Source organism: Manacus candei, unplaced genomic scaffold (genome assembly GCF_025592945.1).
Source record: "Manacus candei isolate 608988 ecotype Guabito, Panama unplaced genomic scaffold, ASM2559294v1 h1tg000017l, whole genome shotgun sequence".
NCBI lineage: Eukaryota > Metazoa > Chordata > Aves > Passeriformes > Pipridae > Manacus > Manacus candei.
The window spans coordinates 24944416-24966249 of record NW_026138065.1 but is presented as its reverse complement, the minus strand read 5'-3'; the positions used below and the strand labels follow the sequence as shown (position 1 = coordinate 24966249).

The 21834-nt window shown below is 42.6% G+C and overlaps 1 protein-coding gene across 1 annotated transcript in view; it reads left to right on the top strand.

Moving 5' to 3' along the window:
• The window catches only part of CAPN8 (calpain 8), a 30444-nt gene extending 8827 nt beyond the window's left edge, over window positions 1–21617 (top strand). Inside the window, exons 3-21 of the mRNA XM_051783557.1 lie at window positions 2018–2136; window positions 3231–3364; window positions 3664–3832; window positions 4731–4814; window positions 5616–5701; window positions 7062–7136; window positions 8146–8306; window positions 9004–9179; window positions 10949–10960; window positions 12598–12809; window positions 13387–13423; window positions 14082–14147; window positions 15059–15116; window positions 15616–15680; window positions 16876–16944; window positions 18214–18292; window positions 19201–19317; window positions 19906–19964; window positions 20887–21617. Coding sequence (XP_051639517.1) covers window positions 2018–2136; window positions 3231–3364; window positions 3664–3832; window positions 4731–4814; window positions 5616–5701; window positions 7062–7136; window positions 8146–8306; window positions 9004–9179; window positions 10949–10960; window positions 12598–12809; window positions 13387–13423; window positions 14082–14147; window positions 15059–15116; window positions 15616–15680; window positions 16876–16944; window positions 18214–18292; window positions 19201–19317; window positions 19906–19964; window positions 20887–20910 — 1802 coding nt within the window. The 3' untranslated portion in view covers window positions 20911–21617. The remainder of the gene's footprint in view (window positions 1–2017; window positions 2137–3230; window positions 3365–3663; window positions 3833–4730; window positions 4815–5615; window positions 5702–7061; window positions 7137–8145; window positions 8307–9003; window positions 9180–10948; window positions 10961–12597; window positions 12810–13386; window positions 13424–14081; window positions 14148–15058; window positions 15117–15615; window positions 15681–16875; window positions 16945–18213; window positions 18293–19200; window positions 19318–19905; window positions 19965–20886) is intronic.
• Window positions 21618–21834: the final 217 nt, after the last annotated feature.

The window sequence follows — 21834 nt, the reverse complement described above, 5'->3', positions numbered from 1 at the left end:
CCTTAAAGCCTTTTTTCCCCCACACCTTGTGCTCTCATAATTTTTCTTATTTTATACATAGGTACCTAAGGGTGGGAGGAAACTTCCAGGCCAGCTTTCTCTCCCACAGAATGAAAAATAGCTTGTAAAATAATTAGTTTGAAGATGAGCTTGAGAAGGTTTTTTGCTCATAGTTTTTCTAGAGGCTGACTCTTCTGGACTCTCTTTATGCACAGCACCAATTTTTCTCAATTTCCACTTTAAATATGTCACAACCCTTTTATTTTATCTTCTCTTCTGCAAAGGAAATATTATCTTTCAACTAAGAGGTCTTGCCTCAAAGAGCTTTTCTGCAAAGGAGCATTTAACCTGCTTCACACTTCTTCAAACACCACTTGTGTAGGATGAGCAGGACAATTTTTTTTAACCTCTTCTCATAAGAAATGCAGGTGGATGGGGAGAAAGAGGTAATCCAGCCATTTTCTGCCCCCTTCCAGCTTGAGTGCTCTTTCCTGAACGTGGCAGCCAAGACAAGGCAGAGCAAACCTGGGTGAAGGCTCAAGCAGCATTTCACATGCTTATCCTGGGTTTTCCCTCCTTCCTCTTTGGAAATGCCTGGGCTGGCACGGTGGGTGTGTCACGGTTTTGGATCCATGATGCCATCAGCCAGCTCAGGTGGTTACAGGTCATCATACCAGGGGCACTTCTTCACAGGTGTTTCTGAAGTCCCTGCTTGCCTAACTCTAACAGCTGCTTCTTGCTCAGCTCACAGAAGGCATCTGGGTACCCCCCAGTGGGGTACAGGCAGCAGAGAGCACCCAGCTCCTATATCTTACTTTTGCAGTTGTATTCATCATGACACTAAATCATAAAGTCTGAGTCAATATAAAGAATTAACTGCTACTCTAGGGTATTCCATCATGCTACAGATTAAACTCATTCCTTGGTTTCTCAATTAGCTTATTTCCTCTGATGCAAGAGCTGTTATGCCAATTCCTTCTGCAGAATATGCACCTGCACAAAGAAACTATGTCTTGGCACAGATAATCCACAGGGAACCAGGAAAATGTTAGCACCTTCAGAGCAGTTTTGTTTTCCTAGACTTTCTGCACACCTCAGAAATCATACAGAATCACAAAAGTTCCTCCTGCTGTTTGCAGTATGCAAACACTGCAAGAAACCTGTGAGTCACTGAGTTTCCCAGGGGCACCACCTCCTTCTTACCGGGCAACCAACCCAGCAAACAGCTCCAGCTGCGAGACACGAAGGCTCCAGGGAGGGCTGGGTAGGCCCAGCCTTTCCAGGATGAGGAGTGGGCCAGAGAAAGCACTCACCTCCTTGCAAAGGTCCCAGGAGACTTCAGCTTCCATTACACTCCCGGGCAAATCCCTGGTAGTAGTCCTTGTGTGCAGTTCAAGTTCAGACATTCAAAGAAAGGGTTAAGAAGAAATAGGCCCCCAAATGTTCCTGCTGTCCATTGAATATTCTCCAAAAGATAGGAATGGAAGTCCCACCGTCCTTCTATAAACAAGGAGCTTTTGCCCTCTTCCAGACATCTTCTAAGTCCTTGTCTCCCCCAGGTCTGCTGCCTTGAGTTTAGTCAAAGTACTGCAGGTGATTAACTGTGTCCTGCCCAGCCACGCTTTGCAACCCACATACCTGAAATGTCTTCCCCCTCTGGCTGCATTCTTGGTCTCCTGAGGGCATTAACAAGCTTAGCAAAGCAGCTTGTTTTCACAGCTTTATTAAAGAATCAAAATAGCAAAGCACAAACTAGACCAGCAAAATTACCACAGTAGTCAGCCTCAGAGGCCCAAGGTACCTATGCGGTTTGGGTGAGTGGAAAACGAGGAAAAGAGACAAAAAACAAAGGAAGAATGGATTGCTGAACCAATACTGAGTCTGGCAGGACCATGCACAGCTCTTAATGCTGGCATTTTAGTCTAGGTGAGAGTGTGACTTAATGGTGTAGGGATCAGCTTAGCAAAACCCCTATTTGTTAATGAACTTTTCTGCCTTGCAACGTGTGTGTTTTTAGGTGATTGCTGGCTCCTAGCTGCCATTGCATCTCTCACTTTGAATCCAGATGTTCTGTACCGCGTTGTTCCCAAGGATCAGAGTTTCCAGAAGGACTATGCTGGAATCTTTCATTTCCAGGTATCTATATGAACAGAGCATTGAGAGTAAAAGAGGAAAATTCTAGTATTTAGCCAGAAGCAGATTGTTTCTGGTTTTTTTTTGTAACAAACAAAATAGTCAAGAATTACAGTGTGTAAGTGAAATTGATGGAGGAGAGAGAAAGAAAAGAAGAACAGAGTTAAATAATATTAAATGAGACCTGCTCACTGGCCAGGTTCTGCTGTCTTACAGCTGATCGGGCTCTGGGAAATTAAACAGTTTTTGTAAACTCAGCTGAACCATCAGGCTGTGTGAGCCCAAACCGAACTCTGTTGCTGCCAACTGTTGAGAGTGAATTCAGGTTGATGTGATTCCTTGTCCTCCCCTCGCTGTGGTTATGCCTGTATTTCCTTGTCTGCAGACCCAGTGTGTTGGGATTTAGCCAGCCTGCTTTGAGTAGAGGTTAGGCTCAGGTGTGAGGAGTGTGGATTCACCCTGCAAAGTGAAAGGAGCTGGTCTGGTGAGGAGAGGATTTATAAAACACATACCTTCTACCAGCTCACCTTAGAGTATTATGGTGTGAATTATCTTCTCTCCTTTCAGTACTGCATCAAATTCTGGAATAAATATTGCTAGCTTTGAGGCCAAAATTTAGCATTAGCAACGTTTCACATGTTTCCCAGTATTTACAGAAGGGATTAGCGCTATTGAGTGCTTCCCCTTCAGATGACCCCTCCTTGCAGCATTTTTGCAGGGGAATTGTTTTTTCTTCTTAAGAATTGAGCCTTAAGACAGTTTAGAGTAACCTGTCTACACACTAGCTTTCTGGACTCTCCACCATGTAAACTCTGCATGGAGCACAGTGAGTGTTTTTGATGTTATGTGCAACAAGATGCTGTTAATATTGTCTATCAGCAAAATTTAATATAGCATTAAGAAGCCTGCTGAACACTCCACAGGGCTGGGAGGAGTTTGCCTCTATTACAAAGGAGGGGAATCCAACATGGGAATGAAACCTTACAGTGACTTATGCAGGAGGAACTGATGACAGGTGAAGGGGTAGGAGGATGGTAGTGTGGAGCTATTATGGGCACACCAGCACTCACCACCTTTTCCTTTCTTCTTTTTGTCAGTTCTGGCAGTACGGGGAGTGGGTGGACGTCGTGGTGGATGACAGGCTGCCCACCAAGGATGGGAAGCTGGTCTTCGTGCACTCGGAGGAAGGCAACGAGTTCTGGAGCGCTCTGCTGGAGAAGGCCTATGCCAAGTATGGTGGCTAAGCAGGAGGCAGCACTCCTGGGTGTGCAGCTGTTGGTGGGCCAGGCACTGTGATGTTAGTCACCACATACTTCATTCAAATGCAGTCCCCATTCCACCCATTATTTACAGTTCCCTCGAGGTCCATAAAGCCTGTTGCCAACTGTCTGTTTCAAGGGGCTTTAATTCTGGTGCCCCTGATGATCACCCAGACCGAGAGATACTAAATGATAAATCCTTCTTTCTGTGGTGCCTTGTGCTTACAGGTGGAAATGATCCCTTGAATAGGTCTTGTCATCTCTCCCACAGGTTGAATGGCTCTTATGAAGCTCTCACAGGAGGGTCCACTATGGAGGGCTTTGAGGATTTTACTGGAGGCATCTCTGAGTCCTATGAGCTGCGGAGGGCTCCTTCAAACCTGTACCAAATCATCCAGAAGGCTCTGAGAGCTGGGTCGCTGCTTGGCTGCTCCATCGATGTAAGAGACTGACAAAGCTTTACTCTCCTTCCTCCTCTTCTCAGGACTCTGGTCCATACTGTAACAAAAGCTCAGATCAATGTTAGATGTAGGTAGGAAAGTCTGATATAAAAGCAAATCACAATTAATGTCAGACCTTTATTGATTTCAGTAACAAAACCTTCAGATGAGGTTCTAAATAGCCATCTCTTGTCGTGACTCCCTATTTACAAGACAGTGTAGGATAATACCTAGAACCACCAACTGCTCTTCTGTACTGGTCTTCTTGAACCCCATTTTCATTCTCTATCTTTTCACGCTCAAATTTTGTGTAGTTTCAGCTCCAGACACTCAACTGCCAGAGACAAACTCTTTGAGACACTTTGTTGGAGCCTGTAGGCTGATTCTGGCTTTGGTTTTCAGTCCTAAAGATTATTAACACCTGTAATACAAACACTCTCAAGTTACAGAGGATGTTTGAACATGTTTTGGAAATTTCACATCTTTCACATCCTGTTTCATTATCCTGTTTGAAATCCTGGTATATGGCATATGGAATTACCAGAGTTCAAAGTTTGATATATTAGATCTTGACTCAGGCAGGCTAGGCCTATGTTCATATGAACATGTCTTTGCAGATGACTGGGTCTGAAGCCTGAGCTGGGAGTTGGATTTAGATTTAGATTTCATTGTACATTTTTGAATTTCTTCTGTGCTAGGGCTGCATATTAAGGGACATGAAACTGTAGAGTTGAGCTTTTGCTGTAGATATCACCTTTATTTAATATACTTTGCATCAAGAATGTTGGTATTCATTGTGCATACCACTTTGGATGTCTTCCCCCATATTAAGTTGTTCATGAAAGTCGAATTCATACACAATATATAGTCATAAATGTGCACACTTTTATTGCTCCAGATAACTGCTGCAGCTGAAATAGAAGCAATCACAAGTCTGAAGCTGGTAAAAGGACATGCTTATTCTATCACTGGAGCAGAGGAGGTAAGCCAGCCTCTCTGGGGCCATTGTGCAAAACAGCTTGGGGGTGCAATACTGCAGTGCCTTCAACTTTCTGATGTCTTGCTGTGACTGACCAAATAAAAATGTTGCTGTCTTATGCACCCTCTTACAGAGAAGAAAAGGAAGTACCTACAGTACTTAGCCAGGTCAGAAGCTCTGTGCTTGTAGTACAATGTGCAGTCAGCAACCTGTATTGTACCAATAGGCTGGGATACAACATGTAAAGGTGTGCCAAGCTGTTACCAAAATGGAAGGTACAGAAAGGAGAAGCAGGAGAGTAGGCAGCCATTTCCCACGTGTTTATACTGTGTGTGGGTGCAAATACTTTACCAGTCAGCATTGACAGGAAAGGAGTAAAAGTCTCTTTCATAAACTCTGCTGTTGGTCTCACCTTCACAGTGAGCCCCAGATGTTCCTGCTCCTCTGAAATTGGAATCATTACGGAGATGTCCATGCAGATAACCTCTTTCCAACCTTACCGTGTTGTGCAATGTCTTCTGCTTTTGAGGATATAGATATTCTGCTGTTTTGTAGCTCATGTTTTTCCTTGTGGGTTGTTGTCATGGTATGAAATGGTGACTGCTGCAGCTAACGGCTCACTTGGTGGCACAGGATAATGTAAAATAAGGGTGGAAGGCATCTAGGTGTCTTTCAACTGCTGCAAATTGTAATGGACTGCATCACTCAAGTACAAATCATGTTTTATCCTGTGTGAAAAGCAATTGCCCTGTGATGATTGGAATAATGGAAGTGCTCAGGCTCTGTTTGTTGTGGATCTTTTAGGTATATTACCGAGGACGGCCAGAGAAACTAGTGAGGCTTAGAAATCCCTGGGGTGAAGTAGAATGGACTGGAGCTTGGAGTGATAAGTAGGTTTTTATATGTCCCTACTTCTCTGTCTTTGGTGTATTTTGGAATCTATTAAAAATTAAATTGGGACTATGCAGTTAATCCAATCACAAAGCACATTTAGGAGAGATACTAAATCAGTTGGAATAAAACACTATTAATTTATTACCAGGGTTAGCTATTGATCCATTCTGTCCAGTGGGCATTATTACCTGCCTCAGGCAGAGCTTTCTAATAAGAGAGAACAGCCCTTCTTTTACTTGTGAGCAGCCCAATGCAAACCATACCCATCTCATTTTGCAGGACAACTTTTCTCAAATTGATCCTACCGATGGTGCCAGGACCTTAGTAAAATATACAAACCAGTCCTATTCCTGGGAGTTACAGCAAGGTTAAACCATTGTGCCTCTGCTTCAACTCTTAAGGTTGCTCGGCTCCAAATCAGACCAGTATTTGGTATCTACTTCAGAATCTTGAAAAAATAGGGAGGTTGACTCACCTAAGGACACAGAAGTTTGAAAATCCCTCCGAAACTGCCTGGGCTTCAACTGTCTTGGAATCTCAGGAGTGTGACAGTGACAACCTCTTTTATTTTTGTATTTAGAATGACATAAATTTTACTTTCTTTTGAGCTGCAATATTTTTTTTCTGCAACACTTTGAGATTTCAGTTTCCTGTCCTGACTGACTGCAGCCTGGGTGTTGATGTATCATAATTAAGGATAGAATACAGAGATAAACATTACAATTAGTCTTACTTTTATCAGAGCTGCTTTGCTCAGCCCCAAGATAAGGTGCCTCAGGCACACACACATGCCATATCCTGATTTTGTCACACCTGTTTTGCCATGGGACAGCTCTGCTGAGGCAGGTGCAGAACTGCATTGTCACGTGGAAGCAGATCAGAGCAGAATCCATCTTGAGCAAATTAACATCAGAATGGGAAGAGAACAATTCTGTGTTCTGCAGTATATTTTCTAATTCCACCTTTTTGATTTCCAGTTCTTTTGTGACCCCAACATGGACCTTTTATTTTTTCCCTAGGGAGAATATCAGGCACTCCAATATATCTTTCAGTGGAGAAACTCTGACTGACTTTCAGGCTGTGAATTTCCTAATCCAGCCCGTCTGCAATGTTTGTACATTCTGGCATCTGGCAGGGATGATTCAATTTAATGCTTATTTATTGCAAATGTGGTTGCAGTCTGATTCCAGCTCAACATAGTCAGTTTGCAGTGTGTACTGCTATTTGGAGGGGCACAAAGTGTATTTGTTGAAGAAATATATACTCCTTTATCAGCCTAAGAAAGAATCTAACTCCGATCTCATTGTAGAATAAATTGCAACAACTGAACAGCTTGCTTTTGTGCTTTGTCTGCAGTGCTCCTGAATGGAATTATGTTGATCCCAAACAAAAACAGGCACTGGATAAGCAAGTAGATGATGGAGAGTTTTGGTGAGAATTGTTCATTTAGCTTACTGTTTTGGACATTTTTTGTGCTTTAGGCAGTCCTTTCAGTTGGATGGAGAAAAACTGCCAGCACCAAGGGGGTTAATAATGACATGTGTGCATTGTTAGACTCTTATTTATCTCCCTTTTTATTCAAATATTACCTTTTATTAGAGCTTGCATAACTCGGTGTTTATCCAAAATATAGAGACCAGATGGTAATAAAATTAATGAGGTGGCAAGAATGAACCTCAGCTGCTCTACATTTTGAGCTTTGGGTTTGTTTTTTTTTTTTGCCTAAATGCAACACACTAATGAAAAAGTTCAGATTACTAGCTTGGGAAGAGTCTGTTTACTCAGACCTAATAGAAAGCCTATCCTATCCCAGTTATTTGATTATATGGATCAGTACTGAACCTATATCACTCTGTCCTAGACTTGAAAGATAAATGGCCACTGTTTTCCAGTGCAATCAGCGATGTGGGCCATAAGGCACTGGGAAATGAGAACAGACCTCTGCTTGCAGCATGAAGCAATCAAGGTCTGTCACTCATGCAAACCTACTAGGAATGGTGAAAACAAACATCAAAGATAGGACTAAAGCAAAACACCAAACTGAGACTGCTTTCCTACAGACTGATGCTTTCACAAGGGCCAAGTCTTACTCCCTTTAAATGGAATCTCCTCACACATATTGTTTCACCAGTTTCAGTGAATTTACTTATGAAGCATGATCCATGGGGGATTCCCCCAGCTGGGGATGACAAAATGGTATGACTGAGCCCATAATGTGTAACAGCCATTGAGAAAGACTGTCTCCAGAAGATACACCTCATTTAGGGAGTGGGTAATTTTGTTTCCCAAAAGCCAGTTCCGAGTTCCAGAGTTCAATTAAATGTGGCTTTGGGCAGCTCTGTAGTACCAACCTTTGCTACTCTGTTTGGAGAGGTGCCCAGTTGCAGTTGCCTCATCTGTTGCAGGTTGATGGACTAACCCTGGTCTTTTTGTGTACCAGGATGGCGTTCGCAGATTTTCAAAGACAGTTCTCCCGCCTTGAGATCTGCAACTTGTCTCCTGACACGCTGACAAGCAACACGGTCAATAAATGGGACCTGACCCTGTTTAATGGACAGTGGAGACGGGGTTCAACTGCTGGGGGCTGCCAGAACTACCAAGGTGAAGACCCAGCCAAATGGGCATTTGATGAAATCCCAAACAAAACATTTGAAAAATAAATGCTTGTGAGCTGAAGGGAGCTTTGGTGGGAAGGGCTTGGAGCAGCAGCAATTTCTGTGGGGTTTAGACTGTAAGCAAAAGCTTGGCAGTCTAAATGGAGATCTAATTCACACTTATTTCCTCATCGGGGATTACCACTAAGCAGTTAATTTGTGGCTATATTCTTCTTTTTTCCTCTGCCTGCTCTTCCTGCTTACATGGCTTTTGCTACTGGCTGGAGTAATCCTCTGGAGGGTTGGGCAGGCCAGGAAAGTAACACAGTTCAGTGGCAGTGTTGTTTCCCATTCATTTTCAGGTTAGACCTCTGGAGAGGCTGTCTGGCATTTGGCCCTCTTGCAACAATAACACCCTGAGCCAAGGACATTTCCTGGAGATAAATGACTGTCTGGAATTAACGGCTCCTCCCAGCTGGTCATTAGTTCCCAGGAAATACTTTGGTGCTTTGATTTCCCATGGCTCCAATGGATACTCAGCATAGATGTGAAAACATAAACCCATATACCTCAATGGAAAGAACTGGAGAAACTCCAGGCAAAAGTCCTTCCAAAGAGATATTCTCTGTAGATCTAGTGACAACCATCTTGGCTACAATGACAACAAAGTCTTCTCCCTTTTGTCTTGCCTTGGGAATTCTTAGCAACATACTGGACCAATCCCCAGTTTAAGATCCGGTTGGATGAACCAGATGATGACCATGAAGGGAGTTTGAATGAGCCGTGCTGTACTATACTGGTGGGCTTAATGCAGAAGAACCACAGGAGACAGAAGAGAATGGGAGAAGGTCTGCTTAGTATTGGTTATTCACTCTATCAGGTAAAGTCTGTTCCTGATTTTAAAGGCTTTATTCCCTGTTGTGTTACGTTGGAAAGGAATCAGCAATGTGTTATGTCTTGACATTCAGCACCAAACTTCAATAAGAACTGGATTTTGAAAAATTATTCAATTTCTTCTCCCCTGTCTTCCCGACCCACATAATATAGGAAGATTCAAATAAATCTAGGCTCAATTTTTGTCCCACTTTACAGAATGGCAATGTAAAAACTAGAGGCAATAATTTAGCTACAGTCTCGTTGAGAGTCTTCTCTTACAAAATCTGAATGAGGGCATGGTCAGGGTGCCTGGCAATTCCAGATAAGTGTTTCTGATTACAGCCTATGGTTACCACTCAGTAGTCACTTTCTTTTTCATTATTATTTTTATTAAATTTATTATTAATAAATTTATTATTAAATTTTTTTTGATTCATTGTCTACCATATGCTATTGTTCTGATTCAGTAATTTGGGGCCTTTTTTTCCTGATTTTCCTGGTGTTGCTTCTGTCTCTGAAAATATAATGTAGGGGGAAAAAAATCTACAGTGTAACCTCTAATTTCTGTGATGTGAGAGGGGAGAAGCAAACATAAAAATTTCCAACCAGTACTATCATTCCCAATATCATATGTGGAGAAAAGCAATTAGATGTTGTATAGACTCCACTGGATGAAGATCGTTAGCCAGCACAGGTTGGAGCAGGTGGGAATGGCTGACTTTTGCTAATAGATCTTGTGCAAAATGGTTCAAAACTAGGAAAGGTTTTCCCTGGTGCCTAAGTGTCTTCATGCACACCTGGTTCTCACTGAGCATATGGGGCTGCCACCTCCATGGTGCCAACCACTTTCACCTATTGGCATTTGAATTTGCACACTATGGATGTCTGCTTGTATCACTGAATACAATGCTGAAGAACCTTCTGTGCTTTGCACCTAATCTGTTCCATCTGCATCCTCTGTGATCTTATCCATCGTAGACTCTTAAGTCACTTAAGCGAGTCTTAAGATGCTTTTGTAAGTCATGTAGCTCAAAATGCCTACCGACAATAAGTGTACCTGTCATCCAGCTCCCTCCTTCTGATAACCCTGCTGATTATAGGGGACAGCACCTGAGGTCTCTAGGGGTCACTCGAGTCCCACAATCACTGTATGGGTGATATTTTTAAAGGCTCTTTCAGGTCTTGGTAGGACATTCTCTTTGGCTCTCACTGGAATCTGTGCTCTCATGATGACTTAATTAGTTTCAAAATGCTACCTTATATTTGGAGATACAAGTTAACATAGCAATTTAGTTAATTTAGGAAGGGCTAAATCTTGAAAGTTGCTACTTGTTATAATTGCCTCACAACAATCTCATCATCCTCAGGCTGATTCCAGTATCATATTCCAGTAACAGTAGACTAGTAGCTTTTAGGTCTGCTGTAATAAATTCTCTGTTTTTTGTTAACAAAGTGGGGCTAACTTGTTGACCCTCCTGACTGAGCATTTAAAGGCTTACTCAAATATTTCCAACCATCAGTGTAATTCAGCACCATGTCTGGAGAAAAACAATTAAATATTCTATAGATTCCTCTGGATGAAAATTCTGTTTTTCTTTTGGAACAGCTCTAGGACAAGATAGAACTTCAAGTATATCTGATATTATAATATGTGGTTGTAAATAAAAATTAAAAAAATGTGTCTGAGGAAGGCTTTAGCCAACTTTTTTTCCCCTACTTTTAGATGCAGGGGTATAACAGCCCTTTAATACTGGCTCTTTCCCTTCCTTTCAGATTCCTCAAGAGGTATGTAATTTCTGCTGAAGACTTCTAGCCTCCAGATGGGCACTTCCTGTTGCACTGGAGAATTTAGCTGCCAGGAAGACTTCTTCCTTACTAATGACATCTCACTGGACCAATGGCTCAAGTTCTGAATAACCATTTTCAAGGGACTGGGGCACAAGGATTTTTTACAGATATCTGACTCCCAATCTTGACCTCATTTATACTTGTTGAAATTTGGTTTCCACTAAGTTTGTATAACAGAGGTCAGAATTTGTCTGTTTAGTTCAGGTGAAGGCAGAACAGGATCTCTGCACTCTAAAATGTAGCCGATGTTGTTTAGAAGAAATACCAAACTCTGTGGATCCATTCCTTTTACAGTTCTGAGCTGAGGGCTCCTGGTAATGAATAAACCCTGCTCAACTTTCCCTAATCCTCCCAGATGTCAATACTGAGGCAAGGAGACTTTTCATTGCTGAAGAAAGAGACCCCAGGGGTGTCTGGCAGGAGGAATAGCCTATACTCATTACTGAGGTCCAGCAGCCTATGCTGCCAATTTTTCTTTGTCTTTTCAGCCCTTTTCCTCTCTCAGTAAATGAATGTGTGGCCATGTAGCAATTAAGTGTGTTCTTTTAGCAACCTTGCAAATGCAAAGGAAAAATCAACTTTATATATTGAAAAAGACATGGATCTGTCTTCTTAATCTTTGCAGCTCTACTTAGCTTAATATTGACTGAGGGGAAAGGATGGGGCTGTTAAATAAATACCAAATTTGATCTTACCTTCAGAACAAAAGAGGAAAAAATGCATATTTCTCTACAGTTTACAGTGGAAAAACTGATGATTATACAATGTTTAGTAACATCTTTGTATGCTTTGGTCTTAGACAGAAACCTTATCCCTATGCGATGCTTCCCACCCTGTATCCCACATAGCACTTTTCTTGTGTCATTGAATCACACTTTTTGAAAGACATCTTTGTGCAGCAAAAGTCATGAATAGGAGTTTTATAGCAGAGATGTTATTCTTACACTACTGTTTCTTCTTATGTCAGTGTTTTATTTTATGAGCTGTGCAACGTTTCACTTCCTTAAGAGTATATTGGTATTAAGGAAAAATTAAGTACTGTTTTCTGCAAAACTAATAGAAGTTGGGTAAACCATCTAATGTGGCCTCAAAAGTCTCACTCTTGTGACTACTACTCTGTCCTGTTTGCTATTTTTTTTCTGTCTGTTTAAAAAAATCAGGGACTGCAATTCCTGTGCAGTTAGGAGATTTATTACATACCATAAGTTGCTCAAAAATATTCTGAAACAAACAGGCTATGAAAGCAAAAAATGCTCAAGACACAGACAACTTACAGTGTACTAATTTGATCAGGTATGAGCACACATTATGATATTTCTATTTATTTTGTATTACCGATTGTAACAAGGCATGTGAAAAGATAATCTTTATAGAGAAAGATCCTTGCCCTTTCTAATTCTCTGCCTGTTTCCCATGACAGAACCCTGCTGGTTATCTTTGTGCCATCACTCACAGATTTATTGTTTTACGTGAGGAAAAACTTGAGCTGGCTTTAAAGCGCTGAAATCTAAATACGGTGACTGGCTTACCAGGGAATTGCCAAATGGTTCCTAACAAAAACACGTTTCTCACAGCTGGAGAATGACACAGAGATTCATGCAAGCCGTGCATTCTTCACAAGGCACCAGCCAGCAGCCCGGACTGATCCTTATATGAACCTGCGTGAAGTCTCCTGCCGCATGAAGTTGCCCCGGGGAGAGTATCTCATTGTGCCGTCCACTTTTGAGCCTTACAAAAACGGAGAGTTCTGCCTGCGAGTTTTTGCTGAGAAATGCGCTAAAACACGGTGGGTACCTTCTCTGTAAAGCCCCCTCTTTTCCTGGTGAGGCACATGAAGGAAAAGCTTGGATGTTGCACCCACACTCTGTGCTCAATCTTTCCTCTTAGCCAGCAAAATAGGCCCATTTCTAGGACTAATTTTCTTGCCTAGTCTACCATATGTGACACACACACCCATGGAAGAGAGAGATGGCTCTTCAGATGGCCTCCACAAAGCACTCAGGTGGTAACTAGATCCCTCAGGTTTGTGCACAGTTAAAGAGTGCAGAATTTGGGAGCATGATGATGAGGAGGTGGTTTTAAAAATGTTTGTATCAATAGCAGCCATTGAAGGAAAAAACAAGAGTCTGAATGCAAGACGAGAACAACAAGGCTGGATTTCCCAGGGGAAATATCTTCAAAGAATTGGGGCAAACAGATGGGGGATGGGGAGCATGGGAAGCAGGAAACTTGGGGGCTTGTTCTGTGCATTTGTTAACACCTTATAGTCAAACAACTTGTTTTGCTAATTATTTTAAAGGTAAGATTTTATAGTAGACTCATAATTTCTGGTTGTTTTATTTTTTCCTTTTCTTTTTCCTTAGGATGATGGGTGATGTGGTGTCTGCAAAACCATATGAGGTTAGATGACTTAACTGGGCAGATCTTTTTCTTTTTTTTCTTGGCAGACTTTTCCTTCATAATGGAGGGTAAAACAGGAGCAAGACTTTAATTTCTTACCTGACCTGGGGTTACAGTATGTTTTTATGCTCAGGAGAAATATTTTTTATTTTTGGAAGTTCTTTTCATATATCCATGTCTTAGTTTTGTATTCATGTACCTGGGTCACGTAGCACAGAAACTGCACCCTTGTAGACTGGGCTGGAACACATTAGATTGTCTTTCCCTCTAGCACAGGTAGGAGAAGGCGGGAAGGGCACAGAACGATCCTTTCCATAAAAACAAAATCTTCCTGAAGCCTGAGAGAAACTGCAGAAGCAGACTTCCAAAGAATTGCTGTGGCCGAGTGCAGCAACGTTTTCCCTGTGGCTATTTTATAAAACTATCTTGGTAGAAGGAGAAAACTTTTTCATCAGCCTTAGGAAGTATTTACTCTCAAATGAAGCCAGCCCCTGGCTGCTCATGATTTAAGTAGTGCCTCTGTTTTGCCAGGACTGCAGAGCAAGTGCTGCTTTGCTCTTGCTGTGAATATGCCCCTGTACAGTGTCTTTATGATATCCACGGCTCACTTTCTAGAACCACCTTGTTAACCACACTCTCGGTCATCTCTGTCCTCTAGCCTTGTGTCGACAACAAAGATATAGATGATGAGTTCAAGGGTCTGTTCCAAAAGCTCTCTGGAGAGGTAAGTGGATTAAAGTGAACAAAAAAGATGAAGACCTGTCTGTTAAGATTATGCAAATATTTGACTTGCCAATTCCTTTTGCTGACTGGTCTTCAAAAAAACCAAGTATTTCTCCCCTTTTATTAACTCACAGCTTCAGTTCAATTTATTTTACAATGGAGAAGATTTTCTACATTGTTCCTCTTATTGGTGCAAAATGTGATTTTTCCCCTCAGTAATGCAGGGCAGGGAATAACTTTGAAAACAGGGGTGATAGAAGTGAGGACTGTAAAAATATTATCCCACGGTGAAATAAATTACCTGTGGAGTTATCATATAATTCTGACAATTGCCTAGCTGGCCAATTCCTTCCTTTTTCTTTAGCCCCAGGAATCAGAAAACTGTTGGCTGAGCTTTTTCTCTATTTATTGTATTTGAAAAATAGTATCTACAAAGCCCTGCTGAGCTAACCTGTGGCTGTCACATCAGATTTTCTCTTAATGAACAGGTGGCCACTGGTATCAGAGAGGGAAAACATCTAGTTAGTTTAAAAGACCTTTTTGAATTTTGAGAGGGCAATTTTAGTATTGTTTGGTTGTAGTTTTCACACATGGAAAATCTCAAATGTTCTCCTGAACCTCTTTATTCAGTCAAAACCTGTTAAAAAGTTGCCATTTACTGAGTCATCTCACTATAGCACCTAACAAACCACTTATTTTCCACTTAAATGCCTAGAAAATATTAATTGTTTTTGAAGACCTTCTCCCTCTGATATCTGAGGGTAAATATATAGTGTTAGAAAAAACTTAAAGGGTTTATATACCCTAGCTATGGAAGGGAAATAGTCTCTGAATGTCTGACAGCAAATGAATATAACTTGTTTCAAATAATTTTTATGTTGATACCTAAAGTATGTCTTGCTTTCTGTCCAGGACTGTGAAGTGACTGCAGCTGAACTTCAAACTATCCTAAACCGGGTTTTGGCGAAGAGTAAGTAACATTATGTAGTTCCCCTTGGATGGAGCTGGGAACGGGATCTCTGCTGACAAACCCCAGCTCTATCAGCTAAGGGGGATGAAAAACTGAGTTTGTGTCTGCCCCCAGCTGAGTTTCTCCTGGCTTGTAGAACATCTAAATATGGGTTGGGGGGGCAGTGGAGGTACTACTACCTGGCGCTCCCCTTCCGAGTGCTGCCAGAAGATGTTCTGCAGAGGCACAATGTTCCCTGTACTTTCTTTGGGGAACCACCATGGGAGATGTGGATAAAGGCTCAGCATCACCAAACCCAATAGCATTCCCTCCCCCTATGCAAAAAAAATAAAAAAAAGAGAAACCATATTAATCAACTGAAGGGAAATAGTGGAAGAAATGGCAGAGCATTTGCTTTGCTGCCAAGATTTTAAGGTGGCTGACATCTCCAAGGTTGACTGCAGAAAAATATCTCTCTAAAAGTATTTCTGACTTGGACTTTTACTTCCTTTTTGTACAGGAAAGGATGTTAAAAGTGATGGATTCAACATTAACACTTGCAGGGAGATGATCAGCCTTTTAGACGTATCCTTTGAAGGTGCTTTCACCACCTCTAAGGTTTCTGGATCTCCTTTGCAAAACTCCCTGACAAGATGGGCTAAGTTTACACTTCAATTGTCCAGCTACATGGCTGAAGGCAAAAAATTCAGCCAAGCAGCTCTATCAGCTCAGGGTGGCAGAAACCTGAACCATTTAACAATCAACTGCTTCTCTCACCTTCTCTGCATGTCTCATTGCTTAAACTTTTCCCTAAAAATAGGAGGGAGAAGAAACAGGGACTTTCTGGCTGAATGCACCTGATGCTTGTCCGGACACAGGTTTTAAGCACATCCTCATCTGCCGTCTCTAAGTCAGGTCCAGCTTATGGAGCACTGGGCTTGCAGCAGCAGAGACAGCCTGGGGAGTCTTCCATAGGGGGAAGGCTACAAGTGCATGCTGTGCCTCCCTCCCTTCTGCTCAGCTGGCAGGACACATGGGAGCTAATAAGGTTTAGGTAGCCAAGGGAAAAGGAGGGGTCAAACACATGTGCTAGTGCTCCTTTGATATGCTGAGAAGGTGCACTGGGAGAGTCAAAAGCCATGCTGCCAGGATCATGCTGTTGTTGGTCTCATGGCATGGTCATATTGAGGCCAGCAGGGATTAGCTGTGGATCTTGTGGATAACTGGCCATTAGGAGAAGTGATGCCATTCCCTACACTCCACAGGCTTCCCAAGCTAATGGGAAACTCAGTAAGAACAGCGTCATGGACTCCAGATCCCCGTTTCTGCATAATTTCCCACTGGAAGGGATGTTCAAGGCCCTGAAGGACAAGGAGGAAGACTTTAGCCTCCTATTGACTCTCTTTTCCCCTGCAGTGCCTGCCTCTGGTTTCTAAAAATTGTCCATTGTGAGGTCAGTCTCTTTTTTCCCTGAGGACTCTAATCTACTGTTAACTGTACAAAATGTGAGTGGATCTAATCATGCTTATATATTTAGCAATCCCATATATCATTCCTTGAGAGTGCAGATAGCCTAGAAATTCTTGGCATGCCTCTAGCTAAGCAAATGTAAAGCTGTGGGCATGTCTGTGGGAGATGGAGATGCATTACAAATTAGAACTAAACTGGCATTAAGATGACACTGTGATGGGTGATATGTTTTTATCAGAACTGATTGTTCTCCAGTTTTGTTAAGGATAGAGGAATCCTGATTTTTGAACTATGCCTTAACATGGCCCAGACTGATGGGACCGGCACCTTGGGACTTCTAGAATTCAAGACACTTTGGATGAAGATTCAAAAGTATTTGGTAACATAACATTTCTGACTGTCTCACCTTCCCTCTCAGCTCTGAAGTACAGATCCAAAACTGAGATAGGGTTAAACCATCACAGGCAGAAATATTTTGAAGCCTTCCTTCTCCCAGCTGGAGTTTGCTCCAGGCCTCTGAAACACCACTCATTCAACAGTGCACAAGCAAATTCTCTTTCTCCTTGGCCCCACCACTCTCCTTATGGAAAGACAGATTAACCCTCTTTCATTGTTGGCAAAGACAGCTCTCTCTGCTGCCTGCTCTATTAAAGCTCATATGAACATATCTCTGCTGTTGCAATATGCTGCATTGCTGGCTGGGCATAAGCAAACACAAGAAACATATTTTTAGGACCTACAAAAAACTGGTTTTTTATTTTTTAAATCTTGTAGAAATGCTGAATTATTTTTCTGGCAGAGCATTTAATATCCCAAGGAGTTCACCTAGAATCAAGCAATCTAAAGGAAGGTCAATTTTGTACCTTCTTTGTGTGACATCCCTTTCAGACAAGCCTGCTGCCACCATACTTGATGCTGGTCATCACAGAGCATCTGTCCTGGAGTTTGATGAGGCCCTAGCTCTATCCTAGGGATTGTCAGCAAAGCAAGCCTTGAGACCCAAATCAAGTATTATCTGTAGGTCTAGGTGGCATCTAATTCTGGATAATAAACACACTGGCAGTAGGAAGCATCTGTCATCGTGTCCGAAATATGAAGCAAAATGGACTTTCTCTCTTGCAGTGTTTGCCAAATGATGGGTATTTTCCTCAATGGCCTGTCTGCCACCATATAATATGAAGGCAGGCAGGCTGCCAGCCCACGGGAACATGTTTCCCAGTCTGCCTTGCTTGCCAGCTACTTGAAATGTTTCCCTTCCTCATTAATGTTTCAAAGAGTAGGAGCTTGGGCTGGTAGGGGCAACCCTTGTCCCAGCCATCAGAAACCCAAGGCCGTGTCTGCACAACGGTGACTGTGGACACAGCAGAGGTGGGCATGATTGTCCTGGCGTTAACCTGGCATTGATCTAGCTACATGAGCAGGGAGGATGGCACAGCACTGACTGCAGAGGTTAAACCTTAGAGGAGCCCTCTGGTTAGTCCATTTTGGCTTCTAACCCCTGATGAGCCTTGTGTTAACATGTCTTCACTGCTGCTGTGACCCAGCTGGGAAAGCCCAAGCCTGCCTCCCTGTGTCCACACCGTCACGTTGCTGCGTGGGCACACACTGAAGTGCCCTCTCCGTATTCCCTTCTTCCCCTCTGCTGCAGGCAATCTATAAGAAAGTGGACAGGGACTACTCTGGTACCATGGACTCCCATGAGATGCGAAATGCCCTCAGAGAGGCAGGTGAGTGTGCTGCTCGGGAACACTGCCAGATCACCAAGTATTGGAAGAACAGTGGAGACTTTTAACGGCTTTTCTTCTCTCCCGTCACCTAGATCACAGCACTGGCAGTGCCATTCTCCCTTCCTGAGAGTCACATACTGCTATATCTTTTGCTGTTATATACATCAAACCCTGTCCTCTGTTCTGCATTATGAACCACTGATACTTTTGTCCATGCTGTGACCGTTGCTTATCCATCTGATTATTACTTGCTCTATTTTCGGCCTCATTATTTCCTAATCCTAATTGTCCTCTTTCAGAGCTATGCCCAAACTCTCTTCGTTTCCTCCCACCACCTTTCTCTACACTAGAGAAGGTGCAAGCCTGATCAAGGCATGCCCAAGCAATGTCCTCTGTGATGTGTACTATTAACTTTTGTAGCAGTGCTTGCCAGCTCGGGGGCATGGAGAGAAGCACTGTTTTTTTGATTTGTCTTGTGCTCAGTAGAGTTTATGTGAATGATCCAGAGACAGAAATAGCACTAATATGGGCCTGAATAGAGCCCAATATGTTATGTGAGCAATTGGCTCTGCTGCAATCACTGCTATTCAGCTGCAGTGCCAAGACTCACTAATTAGGGGTTTATCTGGGGAACATAGGACTGGTTATGCTGTGAAACAATGTGAAATATGCAGTCTGAGAAAACGCTGTGGGAGAACTTTATACCTCTCTTCACCCAGCACAATGGCACAATTCCTTTTGGAAAGGACCCACAGAGGTAGGTGATGGAGTCCAACAGGCCTTTTGAAAGGAACAGTTCTGACCTTCAACCAGGTCTGTCTGCAGCTGCAGCAGCCCAGGGATAAGTCACATCAAAGACAGCATATTAATGTGCTGTGTCAGAGATTCCTGTGCTTTCCTGCCTTCAGGTTTCACGCTCAACGATCAGGTGCAGCACAGCATCGTCACCCGCTACGCCTGCAGCAAGTTGACCATCGACTTTGATGGCTTTGTGGCCTGTATGATCCGCTTGGAGACCCTGTTCAGTAAGTGCCTCTGTTCATCAGCCAAGGGGAATTCCTGAAAACTTTGGGTTTTGGTGTCTTTTAACTGTGAATGTAGCAAACTGAATGGAAAAGTCAGGATGCCAGCAAAATTGTATCTGGGTCCATCTGTTGGAGAAATCAGCAGAGAAACAGCAAAAGCCTTTCTGTCTGAATGACCATGGACATGTTTCCATAACATACAACACCATTTTCTTCTGCTTTAGAATCATCAGTAACTTGTGGTCAGTGCTCTGGCTCCCACATTGTCCCAGCTCCTATAAATGGTACCATCTATTGTTTACAGTCCTTACTCAGACCAGATTTACAGGTTTGTCCCCAGACCATACCAGGTGCTACCACATCAGATTTTATAGTCCTGCTGCCAGCTCTTAGTTTGCTGCTCTAGATCTATTCTGCCCCATGAAGCAGCTTAGAAAAGAAGAACAGCTGTAATCTTACAGAACCAGTCTAGATTTCCAGCAGGTCATGGCAAAAATCCAGACCTTTACATTTTGTCAGACAGTGATTCTCTACATGCCAAACTCTTGGTTTATTTCCAAGTTTTTTCTTCCCTATCCTGCATTTCAGAAGTGTTCCATCTCCTGGATAAAGACAAGAATGGAGTCATCCAGCTCTCTCTGCCTGAGGTAAGGCTGGTCAGATTGAAATACCACTTTGTGAAGCTGCAGCAATGAACCACACTAAAATACATTTATTCAAAATCACTATTATAAGTGTTTTAATCAATATTATAAGGTAAACATGATAGTGATTCAAAGGGTAAGTTTATGTGGAAAGGTTCTTAGCTCAGAAGGCCTGTCTGAATTAGTAGAATGAACATTTACCTTATATGAGCAAAAAAGTAAAGATACATTCAGAGCTCCTAAGGCTGACTGAAAAGATGCTTACACAGTGCATTTCACTATCTTCTTTTAGAGACCAGTGGTCAGTTCATTAGAAAACACACAGCAGGGAACTATTCTTGTCTGGCAGAAAATGTACTGATCAACCTGACAGAATTAGAAGAAACCTTTTAAGATGCCAGGTCTTTTTTTCCCCACATGGTTTTTAATGCAAATTACTCCTGTTGAAGCTGTTATAAAAGGCATCAGCTTGAGTCTTCCCTTTGCAGAATACAAATATATCTCAGGAAACAGCTGGAAGGAGCCCCAAGTGGTCCATCCAATTAGTCCTCTCATCTGAAGACTGGCTCAAAGGGAGGAGGATAGCTAGGAAGCCCTGTGACCCTCAGTCACAGTGAAATCTAGCTGAAATTGTGCATTCCATACACCCATCTTAGAATTTTTCAAGGTTGAAAGTTGAAGGTTTCTCCAGCTTACCCTGGAGAACTGGTGTTCCTTTGGAAGAGACCTCATTTGCAATGTCTGAGGCTGATCCTGGCAATAGATTTCCCTAAAGTTCCAGAGCAGATGGATCCTTCACGTACAACAGATTAAAATGCAACTCTAGCCTTTCCCAGCTTGTTCTCCCAGAGCCATGGTAGAGTGCCCCAGTGGGATTCTGTAGACCTTCCAGATGGCCTGACTCCTTGTTCTGTTTCTCCCTCAGTGGCTGTGCTGCACACTGGTTTGAACCACGGTCGATCAATTCAGCAGAGACCTCTGAGGCTCTTCTGAACATGGAACCATTTGTTTGGCATCTCTTTGTTATGAAAAAATGAGAGAGAAACTTTTTTTTACTACTGGCAAGTTATTTTAAGCCACTAAAAATGATCTCCTGTCAGCTATAAAATAAATGCACTCTTAAACATAGAAAGATAAACAAATAAACAAACAACCCCCAAACTGACCTCTTTTACTTTTTTTGCCTAAAGAGTACTGCTCTGTGTCATGCTGAAATCTCCCAAATTTTGACTTAGCACAGATGGACCCAGGGGGCTTTCATTTGACTTCTGACTGTGCATCAAAGTTCAGCAGTGTTCAAAATCCTGGAAGGGATCTCCACTGCCTGCAACATCCAGCATATGCATTACAGACAGAAACCCATGCTCAAGAGTGTGGGCAAAATTTGTGTTGCTGCTCTGGCAACAGACAGTTGTCCTCTATGGCTCTGCCAGGCATCTGCAGAAGCTGGGGGTGAGGAGCTTGGAGGCAGATGACGAGCTGCTGAGCACACAGAGGAATTGGGCATAGACACAGCCCTGAGCGTGAACTGGGAATCAGCAAAATGTGATGGCACTCCTCCACGAGTCTTGGCTCAGTCTTCCAGGAGGAGGAGAGAGGATGGTAGGTCATGTGCAATTTTCTGCAATTTTTTCAGCTGAGATCTTCTCCTATGAATAATTGTCCATATGCATGCCCGAAGATGGAATTTGGAGTTTTAGTTTTGTGAGTGACTGGAGCTCAGAATCTCAAGAAGACAAGGGTGAGGGGAGGACCATAAAATTTAAATGTAGGGGGTCTAGGAGCTTGAGTGTGTGAGGGATGTGCTAATGTGGGTCATTATTTAAAGAAGAAACTGAAGCTAACTGGCTTCAACTGCCTTAAACTTTACACT